This window comes from Bufo gargarizans, chromosome 5 (assembly GCF_014858855.1).
Source record: "Bufo gargarizans isolate SCDJY-AF-19 chromosome 5, ASM1485885v1, whole genome shotgun sequence".
NCBI lineage: Eukaryota > Metazoa > Chordata > Amphibia > Anura > Bufonidae > Bufo > Bufo gargarizans.
This window is the reverse complement of record NC_058084.1, coordinates 344,436,216-344,457,167: the sequence shown is the minus strand read 5'-3', so window position 1 is coordinate 344,457,167 and position 20,952 is coordinate 344,436,216. Positions and strand designations below refer to the sequence as shown.

Sequence of the window (20,952 nt, the reverse complement as noted above, 5' to 3'; positions counted from 1 at the left end):
AATTTTTTAATGCCCTCCCAGCAACTTCTTTGCAACCCCCTCCTCCCGTGCATCCCTTACTCCTGCAGCTAGTCAAGATTGCTGTTTTAGACCAGGCCCAGCATCTGCTCCATTAGTTTCCTACACATATATACTGTTTATCATGTCACTGTATATAATGTCATTGTATAATACTGTTGCGGGGCCCCTGACAGTAAAATATTTCAGTCCTTCCCCCCTCTGAATTCAGGCCCCATAGCAGCCACTTCCCCTGCTTCCGTTAAAGCTACACCCCTCAATGGAAGTGATAGTAGCTAGAATGGTGGTTGTAGTTGTTCCTCACTCTGATGCTCCTCTGGGGCGTGCAATGATAAGAAGGGTGCACTGTTCTTCCCTTCGGTGCAAACCTTGGTTCTGAGGTTTCACTTGCCTGATGGTGGTTCACTGTTCAGCGTAGGCAGAGTACTGTACAGGAGCTTGCCAGCCCATGAATTCTGTACTGCGTCTGTGCCAAACAGTGAAGTGAATGAGCAATTCCAAGACTTCAGGAGACTTCAGGGCCTCTTAAACATGACAATGAGTTCACTGTACTAAAATGGCCCCCACAGTCACCATGATCTCAACCCAATAGAGCATCTTTGGGATGTGGTGGAACGGGAGCTTCGTGCCCTGCATGTGCATCCCTCAAATCTCCATCAACTGCAAGATGCTATCCTATCAATATGGGCCAACATTTCTAAAGAATGCTATCAGAACCTTGTTGAATCAATGCCATGTAGAATTAAGGCAGTTCTGAAGGCAAAAGGGGGTCCAACACCGTATTAGTATGGTGTTCCTAATAATTCTTTAGGTGAGTGTATGTAAGTGATTAAAAATGTTAGAGTGAAAGGATAAGTTTATTGGGGGAAAACTGTGCAATAGAAAAACGGCTCTAGTACCCTGCTGGGCCGCTTCTAGCCTGGATACAAGATGAGACACAGTTGTTCATGGAGGCAGATTCCATATGGTATCCTGCAGCACATTTGCCAACAGATGTTGCAGCTGGGCCTGTAGAGCCTGCACCCTCCTAGGCTGCCGAAGTTGCTGTCCGAGGCAGTCCCATAAAGGCTCCACTAGCAATAAAAGCTGGTGACTGAGAAGGCCAAGGAAGTGTTGCAATCTGGTGGAACGTGAGGAATATGGATTATTTTTACTGTCCCCACACCAGCCATCAGCTGAAAGGTAGCAGAGGTAGTGATCTCCACAGGGGGGGCCTGATTCAAAGCCAGCAGATGGTAGAGGACCTCCAGCAGTCCACCAGTGTTTACAACTTTTCACACTTCCATTCAGCCAGCCAGGAACCCCAGCTAATGGAACAGGAAAGACCTCTCTGCAGTAGGTCTAGTCCATTCCCCAGTTCAATGGAAATTATCAGACTTTCGGGGGTGGGCGGTTCATAAGGAATTATTGCCTGTGCATTACATACATAAATCAGATACACATTTGTGTCCCTGTGGTCACGACGAACAGGCCCGTGGTCATAGTCTGGCGGTGGGAGGCCAGGGAAGGGAGATATACATATCTCCCCAAAGAAACCGAATAACAGTACCATGCTTGGACTCTACTGGTAGCTGTAACCCAGGCAGATCCATTGGTCTTAAAACCACCTCCCTGCAACATTCTGGTCTGGAGCCATGAGCCCTAATCAGTTTTGTGGCTCATGTGCTGCCAGCCCAGCAGAGGGAGGGTGGACCTCTCCCAGAGGCCGGAGAGGTCTCAGAGGTCCCAGGGGGGGGGGGGCGGTTACAGGTTAAAAGGCTTGTGCCAGCAAGCGGGCGTGTCTTTCTCTGAAGGAGAGTCACATCGTGCTATGTGTTTAGAGGGATCTGCAACCAGCTGACATCACTGCCCTCCATGTGACTACAGCAAAGGACTAATCACAACCCAAAAGGACTCATCCATCTGGTAAACAGACTTTTGCTCTGTTTAATCCTGTTTGTACCACGCCATCTGTATTTGTAACTTCAGACCACTGTGTATATTCCTTGTGTGTATAGTGTTATTTCTAGTGAGCCCTTAAGGCGATTAAATATATAATTTAATCTTGTGCTGTCTTGTATTGTTACGGCCTAGTAATACGTTACCGCAGGTTGGTTTCTATATAATCCCGTTAGCAGAGCAGGCTTATATCAAACAAGAAACTGGTGGCAATCTTCCCGGGCTGAGAACGCGCTGTTTCACTGGGGCAGTGAAAAGGCTCTCTCAGCTTGTTGCCTCTCTGTGCCCATGTGGACAGAAGGAATCTGTGAAATTGTACCAAGACTGACCTTACCCGCTCCTCTGGAGGTGTAACGTCACGCCTTGGTAATCAGTGACCATACCGTATCTCGTGAGCTCGAGGCAGTTAACATCTGGCGTCAGTTGGGGCACGAGGGGTACGGTATTTGTCACAGTCTCCACCAGATTGCAACACTTCCTTGGCTTGCTTGACATTCCTGGGAAACTCTTGCCCTGTCTGGGCGAGCATTATCCTGCTGAAAAAATGCCAGTTGGAAACCCGGCCATTAGAGGCAACACATGTGGCCACAGGATGTCCCGCACATATCGATGAGCTGTGTCTCTTGTATTACTCCTAAACACCAGCAGCTGGGGCAAAAATTTTCTCCACAGTCACCATTGTTGGATCCCAAACAAAAGCTGGATTAATTTCTAAAGACAATACGGTTCCAGTCCATAGCAAACAAAGGCTACAGTGGCTGGCTTTCAATTGCAGGACATCTAATGGGCACTATGACAACAAATTTTCCTTTGCTAAATGCCTGGAAATGGTCCGTGACAGACAGGGGTATGTAATGAAGTGCCACCTGTGTCTGAATGGCAGATAATAAATCTGTGTGAGCTGCTTGTGCTTGTCAACTGGTGGTCTGTCTGGGCCATCCAGAGCCTGTGTGTGCCCTCACGTAACCACTGCTCCCAACACCTCTTAACAGCTATGTCAGAACAGCCTAGATGGCAGGCAATTCATTGAAATGACCATCCTGATTCTCTCAGTCAAATGATGCACCTCCTCTCAATGTCAACTGGGCTAAATCTCTTTGCGTTGTAGAGGCAAGTCTATCAGTTAACTATCTCTCACTAACAGGTACACTTACCTAAAAGTAGCCTCTGAGAGCTTTTTCATAGGGCAGCGCGGGAAGCACTCATATAACTTTTTGTGACAAGGCCCAGTATCTAATCAGACCACACCAGTAATAATTTACATATCTGCCTGAGACATAACTGCATGATGAGTTTTGCAGCAATCCGACATTTCCATCTTGGTGCATTTTTATTTTTTTGTCAGTGTAATAACATTCTGGTGGCAGCCACCTCTAAGGGGTGCTCAGTAGCTTACACCATGAAGCTTTATTATCCATTTGAAGCAATTATTACATATCTGTAGGATAAACTGATCAGTCACAACACTGCAACCACCTGCCTAATATTGTGTAAGGCCCTTTCATGCTGCCAAAATATTCTGACCCATTTAGACATACAAAGACCCTTTGAAGGAATCCAGTTGTGTTTTTTCTCAAAGAAGTTAGCCTTAGAGCATTGATTTTTTTTTTCCAGCACATCCTAAAATGTTTGATTGGATTGAGATCTTGGGTATGCCTGAATGGTGGGCCAATATATTTCTCACGGTGGCCCAACATGTAATATAGCATGGTATGTATTAGACACAAATGAGATTGATTCAGCAGACGGCAGCTTGCTTTATTTTCTTTGGGAATTCCAAGGTCAAGGGCATGCATGTAAAGAAGATTCCAGTTCATACAATAACATAAATGCATACAAACACTACACTTATTAATGCATCTTCTTTCATTACTTTTTTATTTGGTTGTTTAGATGCTGTAACCAAATCAGTAAAAACATGCACGGTAATTCTTCACCTGCTCCTTCGAATTGTATAACCTCAGATTCTGTAAAGGGATCCATATGTGGTGAGATCAGGCAGGGGTTAGAAATCGTTTCGAAGTCTACGTAAAACAGTCTGGAGCTCTTCAGTCAAGTCAAACCTTGTAATACTGAATAAATAAATGTTCATTGAACAGGCACCATGTACAACAATAGCAGTAACACAGCATACGCACAATACAGGGATATTTGGAACCTGCCAAACAGACACGGAACCAAGACTGTCTGACATTATACAAGACTATGACAACACTAGAACACTGCAGAACGTGTGAAATACAAAAACATAAAAAGAAAACGTGAATGACTGGAGTACCAAGACACATATAGAAAATGGAGAAGCAAAAAAATAGAAGCGCAAAATAAATATGATAACAATTGGCTGAATTATATTGTTAATTCTATGCAACTATTTTAAAGCAGCAAGGAGGGATACTGTAGTTACAATTATTTTCTGGGTACTAATGCTTATATACATATAATTAGTTACAAAATATTTCATCCACCTAAATATTTCATATTCTATGCTAGCAGTTAACATTTTTATTCTGCCATATGATTCATAACCGCTGTCTCAGCGGCTTCACTTATTCACTCTATAAATGTAGGGGGGTTTTGTTATTATATGGGTTAAGAAGCTGCTAACATCAGCATAGTTTCTCGATTACAAAACTTTTGAGTCTTTGGTCTACAACCTTTTGTCCAACTTGACCACATGAAACGGCAAGGCCCTGATTCTCGGCTCCATGCAGCCTTCGTTCCCGGTAATCTCATTCCTCATATTCTCATTTCCTGTCTATGTGCACCATAGAAAGAGGAACCCCACTTTTTTTATTTTTCTACAATTCTAATTGACAAAGTCTATACAGTACGTTCCATTTTCACATTATTATTATTATCGTTAGTGTTAAGAGGTTAGTATTCTTTAAAAACAAGAGAGTATGCTCGGTTTTCATAAGTACAGTTGGCAGAAAAAAAAATTAAATAAAAAAGTCTAGTTTCCGCATATAACAGTGCTAAGTCGAGGTAATGTTGTCTTATTAATGTAATATTCCCAATAAGTGACATTTGCTGTCCCAGCAGTTTGTCCTGTCAGTGACTTTCCTGTGAACAAACTTCGCTGGCAGGTATTGTTTGGCATGGTCTATTAAGACAGAATGCAGTGGTCCAAGTTCTTCCAATCAGACATAATTGTTACGATTCTTATAAAGCCATCAGCAGCAGATTATTCTTTCGCTCAGACTTTAAGTTTAGCATTTTGCTCAGTCTTGTTGATTTCTAGTACGATAGCACCGGATGTATGTGTGACATCGCAAATCATTCTATCCTTTCCACTTCTATCTCACGTGAAATATCGACACTGTGTAGAGTCAATGTAGCAATAAGCTGTGCATCGCAGTTGTCCATAAGATCTATTGGAAGGAAAAAAGAAAAAAAAACATTAGCAGAACATGGATATAATTGAAAACAAAATAAAGAGCTCCAAAAATTCCCATAAAACACAGAACATAGATGTCTATATAGCAGTCGTGGCTATGCTGTGGTATCTCATGCTGTCTATATTGATTTCTGGGATAGATGTGGTTGACTGCAGTGGCGGACTTTACCACCAGGCAAACCAAACCAGAGATCAGGGGGCCACAAGTGGTTGATGCCAAAAAATGATGAAAGGTGTAGACATACCTGCCATGCGCTACACAGTGGCCCTGGATGGCCACATATTCTGAAAGCCACAGTGAACCCTGGATGCATTAAGGCAGTGATGGTAGACACATCGACAGGATATAAAAACGGCTATTGATCATTTTATAACTAACAATTATAAATCTATCCAACTGCTTAGGAAGTAAACATCAGTTTAACCTCACAACAGAAAGATTAGTAATATCTTTGCGTACCCTGGGAGATATGTTCTGCATGACTGATAGCCAAAATCTTTGCCATCACATTCCTCTACCCCTTCTTGTCGGTAGCCATCCCCACAGTAGGCACGCTTACATTCTAGGGGGGTAAAAGATTACATTATCATTGACATTGCACAAGCTGTGATATAAAATAATTTGTTGTCATTTTTATGTTTGATTACAGAGCCTAGTTTCCCGATTAGAGAATTAAAACCAATATGGCTGCACTTCCTTAAAGGGACACTGACAGGCCCAATAACCATAATTAGCTGTACATATCCATGCACAGGTCTTCTAATGTGCATTAAAAACATATAAGTATAACCCCTGTCCACATTATGAATACAGTAAACTCATGTTTTATAACCTGAACTAATCGCTGTTCTTTCTGCCCAAGGGGCGGGGTTTCAGCTCCACTTGCTCCCAGCCAGCCTCAGCCCAACCGCCGTTTTGAAGCGCCGCCCAGCTCATCAATATTCACTTCGCTGGGCGGCTTCTGCTGTCCCCGACCTTCCGAGATCCGGCGCATGCCCAATAGAAAGCTATGGGCATCGGACTCGCTTTCAGCTTCTGCGCATGCCCCCGGCACCCATAGCTTTCTATTGGGCATGCGCCGGATCTCGGAAGGTCGGGGACAGCAGAAGCCGCCCAGCGAAGTGAATATTGATGAGCTGGGCGGCACTTCAAAACGGCGGTTGGGCTGATGCTGGCTGGGCGCAAGTGGAGCTGAAACCCCGCCCCTTGGGCAGAAAGAAAAGCGATTACTTCAGGTTATAAAACATGAGTTTACTGTATTCATAATGTGGACAGGGGTTATACTTATATGTTTTTAATGCACATTAGAAGACCTGTGCATGCATATGTACAGCTAATTATGGTTATTGGGCCTGTCAGTGTCCCTTTAACTAGTGCAAAACTGTTCATCACAACAAAAGAGAAAACTCGTAAAATGTGTAGAACAAAAATACCAAGATGTGGTCTCTGCTCTTACAGATTTACTAATATACGGGCAGCTTTACGTATTGGGTGAAATGAGCCTCATCCTCTACAGCTAGCTTGGTCAGATGTGCATGCTGTTCCAACAGAGCAAGGGGGAGAAACGGTCACTTAGATACCTGTAGCAGAACTTATTTCTAAGTATAACAAAATTATCATCCTTCTTTTAGGATTTTTGTTTACCTTGGCTGAACACATCAGACTCCATACATCTAATTTTAGCCATCTTTCCAGACTATTTTCCTCTGTATCGTTTAGAGATAGAGAATTTTAGAAGATTGTGAACGGGTGTCTCCGCAGTGTCTACATCCTCCTGCTCAGAAATACTGGCAGTGACACTGTTACATGGTATTGCAGTAATATATCATGTGGAGGGATGGTGTCTTTTGCAAATGTCATGCGTATATACTATCTTTGGTGACACTGATATCTTACAGCTGATTATTCATGGGTTAGTTGAGGTTGATATTATAACAAAGTTGTTTTAAGAGATTTATTTTGGCAATAATCACTTTACCCAACAGATTGTACTTGCCTATTAACACTTAAGGGTTTCCCCATTAACAATAATGGATGGGTGGTATATATATGATTGTGGGGACTGAACACTGGGGCCCTCACCAATCACAAGAACGGAGATCCCAGGATCCTATATGTGCACCACGCACTCCATTCACACATGACTGGTGAGCATCCCATCAGTAGGGCATTTGCCATCTATCCTGTGGATGTCTGTGTTATATCTTTCTGTACTTAATGTACCCTATAGTGGACTTTCTGTATGGCAGTAGAATACAGAGGGCAAGATATGATGATAAAACCTTTTTTTGTATGTGCTAGATATGCTTTACTAATGCACATTGGGTCTAATAAACAGATTTGAAGAACTGTAATGTACAGATGCAGATATTACAGGGGTTGTCCCACAAACAATATTCTAAATTTTTCAAACCAACACCTGTATCTGAATACTTTTGTAATTGCATATAATTAGAAATTCAGTATAGCCATTGTAAAGCACCATCTGCTGTTTGTCCTTTTCCTTATTTCTCGGTCCATCCCATTAACATTGGTGAGGTGGACACACAAGCAGTGATGAGCGGCAGGGGCAATATTCGAATTTGCGATATTTTGCGCATATTTGGGCGAATGTTCGTCATATATTCACAAATTCGTGGTCTCCAGTCATTAATTTCTTGATTGCGAAAATCGGCAATCGGATAATATGCAATACAAAAATTTGCAATGAACACTACTCCTAAAGTCAAATATATTGCAGCCTTCTCAGTGGCCCACAAGCAAGTAGCAGTGAGGGATCATGGGTACTGATGAAAAAAATATAGAATATTCGCGATTATGAAGATATGGCACTATATTCTAGATATTCACGAATTCTCGAAGTGCCAATATTCGCAATAAAAATTTGTGATTAGAATATTCGCTATCAACACTACACACAAGCTCCTTTCCATCTTTCAACTGCCATAAGCCAGATCTTCTGTTACAAGCTGTGTGTTATGACAAGTGGGTGGGACCCACTGGTCAAACCAGAGATAGTGTGGATTCTTTGTGTCAACCAAGGGATGGCAGCCACTAACCAATAGGGTCAGCACACTCGCAGGAGACAGGACAGAATGCAGCAAGGAGAAACTAAAACACTACCTACAGGATTAGCTAATATGGTTGACAGCTGACTCACAGAGTCAGACAACAGGTAACGCTCCAATAGCTCAACCTGCGGTTAGAACCGTAGTAAGTGTGAGCTGAGTCCAATAGCACACACACTTTGGTAAGAAGTGATATTGCAGAGAAGATTGGAGTAAAGGCAGCTGATGATTATGATGATGATGACTGTGAGAGGCAGAAGCTGAAGCGTGGTCAGAGGCAAGCCAGAGGTCAGAAGCTGGTATCAGGTAGTAGCATGGTACAGAGGATCAGAGAGGCTCAGGGTCAGACAGGTCGATGCAGGCGGCAGGCAAACAAAATGGCCAAACAGGCTGGGTCAAATACAGAAGATTAGAACAGAACACCTTCGCTATTACTGTTAGTAACTCCATGCTCAGGCAACTTCCTATGAGTGGAAGCTGTTATTTAAACTTGCAAACCCACCCAGGGGTCATGCTGGGAGGCAGGAAGCACGCGCCCCTGGAAACATAAATGACAGGAAGCGGATGGGATGCCGGCATGGGATGGAGCACGAAGGCAGTGTGGCCCTAGGACGCGTCTGGCAGGTGGGCGCCTGCCCCATCTGGCGGAAACAGCAGTGGGCAGTGTGGCAGAAGATGCTGGGATTATGACAGGTGAGAAAGCGGGAAGTATGGCAAAAAAGGACAGAACCTCTAATAAAGGAAACGCCGCCCTGAACTTCCAGGTTGAAAAAAATCTAGCCGGGCAATGAATGGGAAGAGCTCTGGGTCCATGTGATGTACAGGGCTGGTTCCATCTTGGTTAGAAGGTGATTTCTCTATTGTCCATTGCCCCTGACCTTGTGGGTGGAGACCAGTTACTATAATGTCTCCCATACACAGCACATGGAAAAAGAAGGAGATTCTTCTCCCTAACTCTTTCTCAGAAGCCACAGCAGCACTATATAGGACATCATAGGGAAGTACCTACTCGTATTTATGTGAATAAAGCTCTGAAGTGAGATAGGAAAACTCACTATTCGCTATTATAAACTTCTACGGGTTACATGTAATGAGCTGATTATCCATCCTATATGAATGTAGCAGGGAATTCAGATTGAGCGAATAGTTAAGAGGGAGTGTGGAGGAGAAAGCATTTTTCTCTGATACAATTTACCTATTTAAAGTTTCTTATATTCCTGTACTATTTATTTATGCAACTTTTGTTAAAAGTGCAGTGACAATTAGAAAATTTTTTTGATCTTAAATGATTGAAAATCTTTGTTTAAACAATTCAGTTTGCAAAAGTTTCATTGATGTGAAGTTTTTTTTATTCATTAGAAAGGATAGAAAGAAGCCTAAATTGTATAAACTACTGGAAACAAAAATTAAAGGCTCAATTATGAAGATTAAAGTGTACCTAATCTTTGAAGAAATGTTTTTTAAATTGTTAGAAATGCACTAATAATCATTTTTATAATATATGTTATTTATTGATTTTATTGTTTTACATGTAAAAGTGGCCCCCTGCTGCACATACAGAATCCATACAAATGTAGCCATATATGTGGGGTACCGATTCTGATTTGTACAATATGTGCTGCAGTGAATGCTGTACTGGCAGGCGCACGCATCACTGCTCCTGTCTGTACCCTCCACTGAAACCTCTGTCACCTATGTGCCATACTAGGCTTCAGAGGAGGAATCACATACATGCCCTGCGCAATACATCGCAGGGCAAGGGAGAGCATTGGAGCATGAAATGCCCTGATGCTCATCTCGAAGGGCCTGGGTGAAAAAGAAGATATGTCTGAGTTTAGCTCTGAACCCGGAAAACCCCTTTAAAGATGCAAAAAAAAGTCTGGACTTCTGTGCTGTGCTAGCATAATGGAGAGGACTCCTGTGTGCATGCACGGCAGTCCCCACAATGCACTTTAGCACAATTTTAAATAGTGTATTGATTCTGTGTGCTGCAGTGAAGAGTGCTTCAGGAAGGCCTGAACTTTGGTGGCCTCTTTTGCTTCTAAAATGATCAAAATCAATAAATAAAGTACTGTGTATCACAAAAAGTATTATTGTGGTGTTTCTAACAATTCAAAAATGTTCATGAAAGTTGAAATATACTTTACAATGGCAGAACTGCAAAGGAAATACCGTACATGTATAGATGTTCATGCTTATACATAAATCACAATGAAAATCACTTAAAAAGGTTTTCCAGGCTCCAGATATTGATGACCTATGCTCATGGAGCTGACTGCAGTGAGCTGGCGAAGCCACTACACTTTGACCAGAGCAGTGCTTCTGGCTCCATTAAAAAATTCTACTTCTGGTGCCAGAGGCTATAGGAAACAGCTAATCGATGGGACTGCCAGGTGTCAGACCCCCACCGATCTGGGATTGATGACCTATCCTGAAGATAGGTTATCAATATTTGGAGCCCAGAAAACCCCCTTAACATCAATTCAAATAGCTCAAGTATTACAATTATCTGCCAATAAATGATATACGGTATAAAAAAAAAACATTTGAGCAAGCAAATAATTCACCATACAAACTATAAACACACAAATGACTTTGATTACTGCACAAAAGCTGGATCAAAATGTCTCAGGATAGGCAATACACAGATTAAGACTCATAATACCCTACTATCCATGCTTATCTGAATTACTTTGTTTTGTATTTGCTCCAAAAATAGATGATTAAAGTAGAATTGATTTAACATTACCTAAAATATGATGGATAAGGATAACTTGCACATTAATAATATACCGGTACATCATGTCTTTTCAACCTTTTTTTATTTGGGCCTCACTAGACACAACAAGGTAGTGCCTGGGCCTGAATATCCATGGTTGAAGTCCATGTTAACAAGTCAAATATTGTTTGATTTACCTATTAATGTGTTCACTCAAGATACAATGGCCTCAGGATACAATATTTTGAACATACAATGGTCTTTTCTGGGCCATCGTAAGTTGAAACTAGACTCAACATACAATGCCTGAGACTCAGATCCAACCAATCAAGGACACTTCTCTGGTAAAATAAAATAGCTGTATAAGTTGCTAGTTAGCAGCTGTTCCTGACTGTTATATGTAAGGATCTGCCTTAGTTATCTGCTCATTTTTCTTGAATCTTCATTTTCTCTCATCTTGGATGAAATTTTGGGGCTTTGGAACCGATTACTCAACTTACAATGGTTTCAACGTACAATGGTCATCCTGGAACCAATCAATATTGTAACTTTAGGGCCACTGTATTTGCCTTCTTTGCATAGTGCAAAATAATGAAAGTTATGCTTTTAAATCAGAGATTGCTACAGCCAGAGTGAGGACTGTGCAGCTTATGGTCACTTCTGTCAAAACTACCTTCTGCACCTCACCAAGTTTAGGAGGCCCCTCACTCCTGAGGCCTGTTTCACAGCTGGAGAAGCACTGCTATACATCATCTGTTATACTTCTAGGACTCACCCATGTCAACCATGAAACTATATTTTCTCTGCAGTGAAATATACAGGTGCCAGTAGCTTCATTCGGCAATCAGCTGATCACTATGGGGCTTCATCCATAAAACAAGAGGTCCGTACGAGCAATATTTTTAAATTTGCCCATGTATGATATACTCACTTCCTGCCAGGAAATATATTCTGCCCCTATTAACTCATTGCACTTACCTATACAGCTGTCAGTGGCAATCTGATTGCCATCATCACATTCCTCTCCTGGCTGGACTATACCATCTCCACAGTTGCCACTGGCATCAGATAGGGTAGATGTTAGCTGAAAAATAAATTGCAAGTAATCACAATCAAATATTTTCACTACCCTGACATCTATCTGCTGTATAGTAGTGAAGTAAATCTGTCACCACAATTGTGGACTACTATCGGCAGTAATACTTGAGTAGTAATACACATAAGGAGTCCAGATCGCCATTTTTTAATTTCCTACTGGAGCAGTAGGAAACATTCCGCATGCTGTTAAAAATTAAAGATGCAAAGAAATACACAGTCCGGAATTCTGTGCTGTGCTATCGTAATGGAGAAGACTCCTGTGCGCATGCACAGTAGTCCCCACAATGCACTTCAGCACAGCTTTAAAGTGAACCTGTCACCAGTTTTATGGTGTCCTAACTAAGGGCAATATAAATAAGTGACTGATTCTCTTAGCAAAATGCTGGGTCACTTTCTTTAATTGACCCAGACAATCTGCCAACATCTTGTATTGAAAAGCCCCAGCTGATAATGATGAGTCCTGAATATTCATGAGCTCCTGACTCTCCCCGCCCACCTGCTGCTGATTGACAGCTATTTTCCTTATGAATCAGCAGCAGGTGGGCAGGGGAGTGGCTATAGCTCTGAATTAAATATACGCTGGACTCGATGACATCACGCTTGACTCAAATCAGCTCGTTAGCATGCGGCCTGCGGCATCTTTGTGTGTATATTATGAGGTAACCATCTGTCACACCAGTAAGTGAATACATCTAAGGCACTTTTTAGTAGTTATTGATTATATATAATTAGTTAGATTATAATCAAATATCCACATGACAGGTTCCCTTTAAATGTGGACAGCAGGGGAACGGGAGGGAGTAGGAAAGTAAAAAATAGTGATCTGGATTCCATATCTGCAGTACTACTGATGTATTACTGCGAATGTTTATCCAAGATCCTGATCACATAATTCCCCCAAAAATTTGCATAATTTTGGTGTTCATTAGGTATTAGCGAATTAACTTTGGATGAAACATACGAAGTCAATTCCGATAAAGCTTTGTTCCAATACTGTACGGAGCTGGAGCTCTGTACAGTATTAGAATGTACAGGGCCATTTATATGGATACACCTTAATAAAATGGTAATGGTTGTTGATATTAACTTCCTGTTTGTGGCACATTAGTATATGTGAGGGGGGAAACTTTTCAAGATGGGTGGTGACCATGGCGGCCATTTTGAAGTTGGCCATTTTGAATCCAACTTTTGTTTTTTCAATAGGAAGAGGGTCAAACTTATTGGGAATTTCACAAGAAAAAGCATATGCTTTAAAGATACGAGATGTGCAGCACCTGAAACTACGGATACTGGAAGCCTGTGCTAGAATTTCTCCTGCGGTGTTGCTATCAGTGTGTGAAGAGTGGGAGAAGAGGGTTGCATTGACAATCCAACACAATGGGCAGCACATTGAACACATTTTATAAATGGTCAGAAACTTGTAAATAACTCATGAAAGAATAAAGTTACGTTAAAACCAAGCACACCATTGTTTTTCTTGTGAAATTCCCAATAAGTTCGATGTGTCACATGACCCTCTTCCTATTGAAAAAACAAAAGTTGGATTCAAAATGGCCGCCGTGGTCACCACCCATCTTGAAAAGTTTTCCCCCTCACATATACTAATGTGCCACAAACAGGAAGTTAATATCACCAACCATTCCCATTTTATTAAGGTGTATCCATATAAATGGCCCACCCTGTATTGTCTCCGATGAGATGAAGTTATTGCTTCGCGAAGTCTCGCGAGACTTCGGGTAATAACTTCACAAATTAATTTGTACTGTAAAAAAAAACATTTCCCGAACTCAGGTTCGGTTCCAAGTGGTACCTTGTTCTGCCCCTTGTGTCATTTTCATATCCGCTCACTTTCCCTCTCTCTACCATCCACAGCGATCACTAACTGCTGCTCGCCTCTGAGGCTTCTTTTACAGTGTTGGTGGTGGGATCTTTCAGCTGTGCAATGGGACAGAGGACATTGTATATCCAAAACATTTGTTTCTTACCTGTACAGGGAACCACCCATTCGTATCTTTGAAATACAGGGATCTTCGATCCTTACGAAATACTAGTGCATTCTCTATATCCAACCTGTCTAGCTCCTCCTGACTGTTCACCAGAAAAATCTGGGGTACATGAAAAGGAAGATAAAACCCAACATTATTATGCTGACTTGTCAAAAAGAGCTTAAATAAACCAGGCACACTAATAAACTTTAAATACATCATATGGAGGCGAGAATAGTCTGTATTATATGTCTGTGGAGCTATTATTTATATGTAATACCTTTTATATACCAAAAAATCCCAAATGGCAATGTAGTATGTATATAATTATGGGATCACTCTTGATGCAGCAATTTGGACTTTTTTTATTATTCTGCAGTGCTGGAAGTCTTCCTCTGCTGTACATGTACTGATGTATGGCGTGTCTATGTTCACAGCATGCCTGACTGAGCCTTGTTACGGTATTCAATACAGTATTACCTTGGCATAGTTATAACCATTAAATGATTCATCAATCACAGACTGAGGATGTTTGCAATGACATCTCCCTGGAGGTCCCGGAAGTCCTCGCTCTCCTTTTGGTCCAACAACTAGTTGCCCTGAGAAAGAGAGAATTCATATTTAGGAACAATTGCAAAGTATTAATTGTACCATCTGTACTATAAAAAGAGAGAAGCATAATCACAGACAGCAAATCAGATTGGGGTGGTAAATGAACTTTTTACATCTAACATGTGCAAGCTAATATTTACATGCAGTACATTTGCCAACCTTTTTAAAAATTTCTATTTACTATATTTATTATATTTTGGCATAATTAGAATTAATATGTTTTTCGTTGTATTGTGGCAATATTTTCTATGTAATACTTTGTTGTCTGACTCTGATTGTCTCATGGTTCATCCAGATCTTTTATTGCTGCACAGAATAAAAATAAAATGATGATAATAATTATAAAATATTTTGGGGATTTGCAGTTTATGTGGTATTTTATTTGTCCATTTTACCTGGTCCTGGAGGCCCAGGTGGCCCAGTAGACCCTGGTCTTCCAGGTGGGCCCTTAAGTCCCATGGCACCAGTCATGCCTTTGTCTCCCTAGAAAATAATAAAACACAATATGATTATTATGTATAAATAAAATAAACAGCTAAAATACAGGATGTATGCACAGTATAAAGTTTTATAAAACAAACAACTGGAGAAATTGATTTACATAACAGGTATAGAAAAGATTTACATACTTTCTGTGAAGTTGGAGTCATGAAGTCGAATGAAGTCGAATATAGTTTTGGAGAGAAAATATAAGGCTGGCACTCAAATATGTGAGATCAATAGAAGTGGCAATTTATTACATAAAACCAATAAAATGCACAATCAATTCATAAAAAACAATCAATTCATAAAAAGTGTGGGACAATATATAAAATAGATGATGTAGAAAAGACCACAGATTATACATGTACTATGGACTGCAATCTGAGGATGACTCAGGGTGTGTCTATTAGTTGGATCTATAGAGATGTTAGTAGAACAGTTTCTCTGTAGTATAAGATAATCTCCTCCTTGGGATAATCCTCTAATTGAGGTACAGGTTGTTCCAAGAACGGCGCTATGGCCGGATGACAGTTGCAGTTCAAGGAGAGAAATAAAGATCCAAGTGGTGTGAATATAACACAGATTAAACGTCCGGCTGCAGGTGGGTCAGTATAGTTTTGGGTCAGAGTCAGAAATTGAACTGATAGAAATGTATCGACCCTGACTCAAGCTTAAAAAATATTCGCTCTTAGTATTGTATGATTAATTTATTAACTTTCATAGGCATTTTGAAAAGTTTTGTCACAAATATATTTTATGCCAAATATAGGAAGGTTGTTCTAGTGTTCTTCTCTCTTGTCCTTATACTATGCCATTAGTTACAATGCCTGAAACTGTTTTGCACATGTTCAGTAGTAAAGTTCTAAGGAGCAGACATTGTAGTTCACCATTGCATATGTCTCACAACTGCTAGACAGAATAAGAAGACAGCAATAAAGGGTTTTTTCCAGCAAGTAACTCACAGGAACAACAGGGAGAAGGTAAGTATGATTATTTTCATAGCAGATGCAGGCTGTGGGCACCTGTAAAAAGTTATTTATTCCCAGACAACCCTTTTATGACAAACACTGAATATAGCAGCTACACTTTTAAATGTTTTTTTTTTTAATCTTTTTTTAATTCCAATTTAGACTTGCAAATGATTTTCTGCATTTTCAGGATATACTGAACATATATAGCTTTTCTAACCTTCTAATGACAAATGTATAGATTTCTTAAAACTACTAAGTGTTTTTAGTTATTAAATGCACAGCATATTTACTTACAGGAATTTAGAAGTTATTTGTTAAAAAATTGCATTCCCATAAATATGCTTTATAGATCTAAATAGCCTTATTACTTACATGATGGTGAGAAAAAGCCCAACATTACCATTTTACTATAATAAATTTGTTATTACCAATTCGTGGTCATTTTTCATAAAGAAGTCGGAGCCGGAGTAGTAGTGTGATAAAATACAGTCGTGGCCAAACGTTTTGAGAATTACATAATATTGGAAATTCGAAAAGTTGCTGTTAAGTTTTTATAATAGCAATTTGCATATACTCTAGAATGTTATGAAGAGTGATCAGATGAATTGCATAGTCCTTCTTTGCCATGAAAATTAACGTAATCCCCCAAAAACCTTTCCACTGCATTTCATTGCTGTCATTAAAGGACCTGCTGAGATCATTTCAGTAATCGTCTTGTTAACTCAGGTGAGAATGTTGACGAGCACAAGGCTGGAGATCATTATGTCAGGCTGATTGGGTTAAAATGGCAGACATGACCTGTTAAAAGGAGGGTGATGCTTGAAATCATTGTTCTTCCATTGTTAACCATGGTGACCTGCATAGAAACGCGTGCAGCCATCATTGCGTTGCATAAAAATGGCTTCACAGGCAAGGATATTGTGGCTACTAAGATTGCACCTCAATCAACAATTTATAGGATCATCAAGAACTTCAAGGAAAGAGGTTCAATTCTTGTTAAGAAGGCTTCAGGGCGTCCAAGACAGTCCAGCAAGTGCCAGGATCGTCTCCTAAAGAGCATTCAGCTGCGGGATCGGAGTGCCACCAGTGCAGAGCTTGCTCAGGAATGGCAGCAGGCAGGTGTGAGCGCATCTGCACGCACAGCTAGGCAAAGACTTTTGGAAGATGGCCTGGTGTCAAGAAGGGCAACAAAGAAGCCACTTCTCTCAAAAAAAAAAAAACATCAGGGACAGATTGATCTTCTGCAGAAAATATGGTGAATGGACTGCTGAGGACTGGGGCAAAGTCATATTCTCCGATGAAGCCTCTTTCCGATTGTTTGGGGTATCAGGAAAAAGGCTTGTCCGGAGAAGAAAAGGTGAGCACTACCATCAGTCCTGTGTCATGCCAACAGTAAAGCATCCTGAGACCATTCATGTGTGGGGTTGCTTCGCATCCAAGGGAGTGGGCTCACTCACAATTTTGCCCAAAAACACAGCCATGAATAAAGAATGGTACCAAAACACCCTCCAAAAGCAACTTCTTCCAACAATCCAACAACAGTTTGGTGAAGAACAATGCATTTTCCAGCACGATGGAGCACCGTGCCATAAGGCAAAAGTGATAACTAAGTGTCTCGAGGACCAAAACGTTGACATTTTGGGTCTATGGCCTGGAAACTCCCCAGATCTTAATCCCATTGAGAACTTGTGGTCAATCCTCAAGAGGCGGGTGGACAAACAAAAACCCACTAATTCTGACAAACTCCAAGAAGTGATTATGAAAGAATGGGTTGCTATCAGTCAGGAATTGGCACAGAAGTTGATTGAGAGCATGCCCAGTCGAATTGCAGAGGTCCTGAAAAAGAAGGGCCAACACTGCAAATACTGACTCTTTGCATAAATATCATGTAATTGTCGATAAAAGCCTTTGAAACGTATGAAGAGCGTGTAATTATATTTCACTACATCACAGAAACAACTGAAACAAAGATCTAAAAGCAGTTTAGCAGCAAACTTTGTGAAAACTAATATTTGTGTCATTCTCAAAACTGTTGGCCACAACTGTACAGCACTTAAAATCAGAGTCAGAACTTTGACTTACCGACTCCACAGCCCTGACTTCTAACGACAATATATTAAAAAACTCCATTAAATTAAAACCTAATTGTCTGGAATTGCTATTTAGTCATTCTTTGAATCCAGAGGAAAAAAGGAGGCTGGTTTGAGAGCTGCATTTATACAAGCAGGCAAATAACGCCAGTGTGTGTCTGTATTAAGTGTGTGACTTTAGATTACTTAACTTGAGATTCAGAGACTTTAGGAGTGGACTACAGTAAGTTAGATTCTTATTACTGCACTATTTTTCTCTTTTCTTGCGTAATCCCCATTTAGTATGTGTTCCATTATTGACAGCGCAGTCCAGTGCACATCTTGTCTAATGTATGAGATCCTGGAACAGCCGTTTGAGGGTGCATATCTTTGTTCAAATTTCCCGTTTGGAATCACACATCGAGTAATTAAACGGGCGAGTTGACAATTGACAATTTGGAAAAGTTCAGGGGGAACACTGCTGCAGCCAGACACTTCCTCTGCCAGTCAGGGGAATGTCAGCTCCAGTAAGCAAGAGACCAGGAGAGCAGGGCAGGCCAGACATGTGCTGGTAGTGGGAGACTCAATTATTAGGGGTACAGATAGGGCAATCTGTCACAAAGACCGGAATCGTCGAACGGTGTGTTGTCTTCCTGGCGCCTCGAGTTCGACACATCGCGGATCGGGTTGACAGATTACTGGGAGGGGCTGGATAAGATCCAGCGGTCATGGTCCATATCAGAACCATTCACAAAGTTAGAGGTAGGTGGAGCGTCCTTAAAAATTATTTTAGGGATTTATGTCAAAAGCTTTAGGGCAAGGACCTCAAAGGTAGTATTTTCCGAAATACTACCGGTACTACGAGCCACACAAGAAAGGCAGAGGGAGATTAGGGAGGTTAACAAGTGGCTCAAGAACTAGTGTAGGAAGGAGGGGTTTGGGTTCCTGGAGAACTGTGCCGACTTCTCTGTTGGTTACAGGCTCTATCGTAGGGATAGGCTGCACCTCAATGGGGAAGGGGCAGCTGTGTTGGGGGAGAAGATGGCTAGAAGGTTGGAGGAGTGTTTAAACTAGGGACTGGGGGAGGGTAATTACGTTATAGGAATTAAAGATAGTGCAGATAGAGACCGGGGGAAAGATAATGGGACTGGGGGAGAAATGGAAGGAGGGACTAGAACAGCTCAGAAGGAAAAGTGTAGGGTAAAAAATATACATAAACCTCTTAAATGTATGTATACTAATGCCAGAAGCCTGACTAATAAAACTGGTGAACTGTAATTAGTGATGCTTAATTTAGCCAACTAAGAGAGGCTATAGGCCTAACTAACTGGTACAAAATCATAAAAAAAAATACAGCCACAAAATGGGATATTTTAAAAAGCATCCTAAAATTTTATTGTGAGAGGTACATACCTTATGGGAATAAAAGGTTAAGGAACAAGAAAAAAAAAACTATGTGGATAAATAGAACTGTAAAGAAAGCAATAAATGACAAAAAGAAAGCATTTAAATCACTAAAATGGCAGGGTAGCAAGGAAGTACTGAAAACTATAAGGAAAAAAATAGAATATGTAAAAAACTAATAAAAGCAGACAACCTAGAGACCGAGAGATTAATTGTCAAAGAGAGCAAAACTAACCCTAAAATGTTTTTCAATTATATAAATGGTAAAAAGTATAAATCTGAAGGTGTCGGCCCTCTACAGAGTAATGAGCGGGGAGTTGAAAAGAGCAATGAGGAGAAAGCAAAGCTATTATAATATTTTTTTCTCCACTGTATTCACTAAAGAAAATAATCTGTCAGATGAAATGCAGTATGTAAAAGTTAATTCCCTATTAAAAGTGCCCTGTTTGACCCAGGAAGAAGTACAGCGGGGTCTTAAAAATATCAAAATAGACAAATCGCCAGAACTGGATGGCATACACTCCCGTATCCTAAGAGAATTAAGTAATTTCATAGCCAGACCCTTATTTCTGATATTTAAGGACTCTATACTGACAGGGAGTGTTTCACAGGATTGGCGATAGCAAATGTAGTGCCAATATTCAAAAAGGATCCAAAAACAGAGCCTGGAAACTATAGGCCAGTAAGTTTAACATCTGTCGTAGGTAAACAGTTTGAAGGTTTTGTAAGAGATGCAATCTTGGAGTACCTAAAGGAAAATAAGCTAATAACGCCATATCAGCATGGCTTCATGAGGGATCGGTCATGTCAAGCTAATTTAATCAGTTTCTATGAGGAGGTAAGTTCTAGACTTGACAACGGCAAATCAATCAATGTCGTATATCTGGACTTCTCCAAACCATTTGACACTGTACCACATAAAGGGTTAGTATATAAAATGAGAATGCTCGGACTGGGAGAAAACATCTGTAAGTGGGTAAGTAACTGGCTCAGTGATAGAAAACAGAGGGTGGTTATTAATGGTACACACTCAGATTGGGTCACTGTCACTAGTGGAGTACCTCAGGGGTCAGTATTGGGCCCTATTCTCTTCAATATACAGTGGGATGCGAAAGTTTGGGCAACCTTGTTAATCGTCATGATTTTCCTGTATAAATCGTTGGTTGTTACGATAAAAAATATCAGT

General features: G+C 40.8%; 1 protein-coding gene across 3 annotated transcripts in view; it reads right to left on the bottom strand.

Annotated features, from left to right (window-relative positions):
• Positions 1-3,713: 3,713 nt before the first annotated feature.
• COLQ (collagen like tail subunit of asymmetric acetylcholinesterase) overlaps positions 3,714-20,952 on the bottom strand; it is a 118,466-nt gene continuing 101,227 nt past the window's right edge. For all 3 annotated transcript variants that reach the window (XM_044293816.1, XM_044293814.1, XM_044293815.1), the window contains 6 exons: positions 15,235-15,322; positions 14,708-14,826; positions 14,228-14,347; positions 12,123-12,228; positions 5,817-5,919; positions 3,714-5,330 (listed from right to left, as the gene is read on the bottom strand). In XM_044293816.1, the coding sequence (XP_044149751.1) occupies positions 5,261-5,330; positions 5,817-5,919; positions 12,123-12,228; positions 14,228-14,347; positions 14,708-14,826; positions 15,235-15,322 (606 nt within the window). In that variant the 3' untranslated portion in view covers positions 3,714-5,260. The remainder of the gene's footprint in view (positions 5,331-5,816; positions 5,920-12,122; positions 12,229-14,227; positions 14,348-14,707; positions 14,827-15,234; positions 15,323-20,952) is intronic.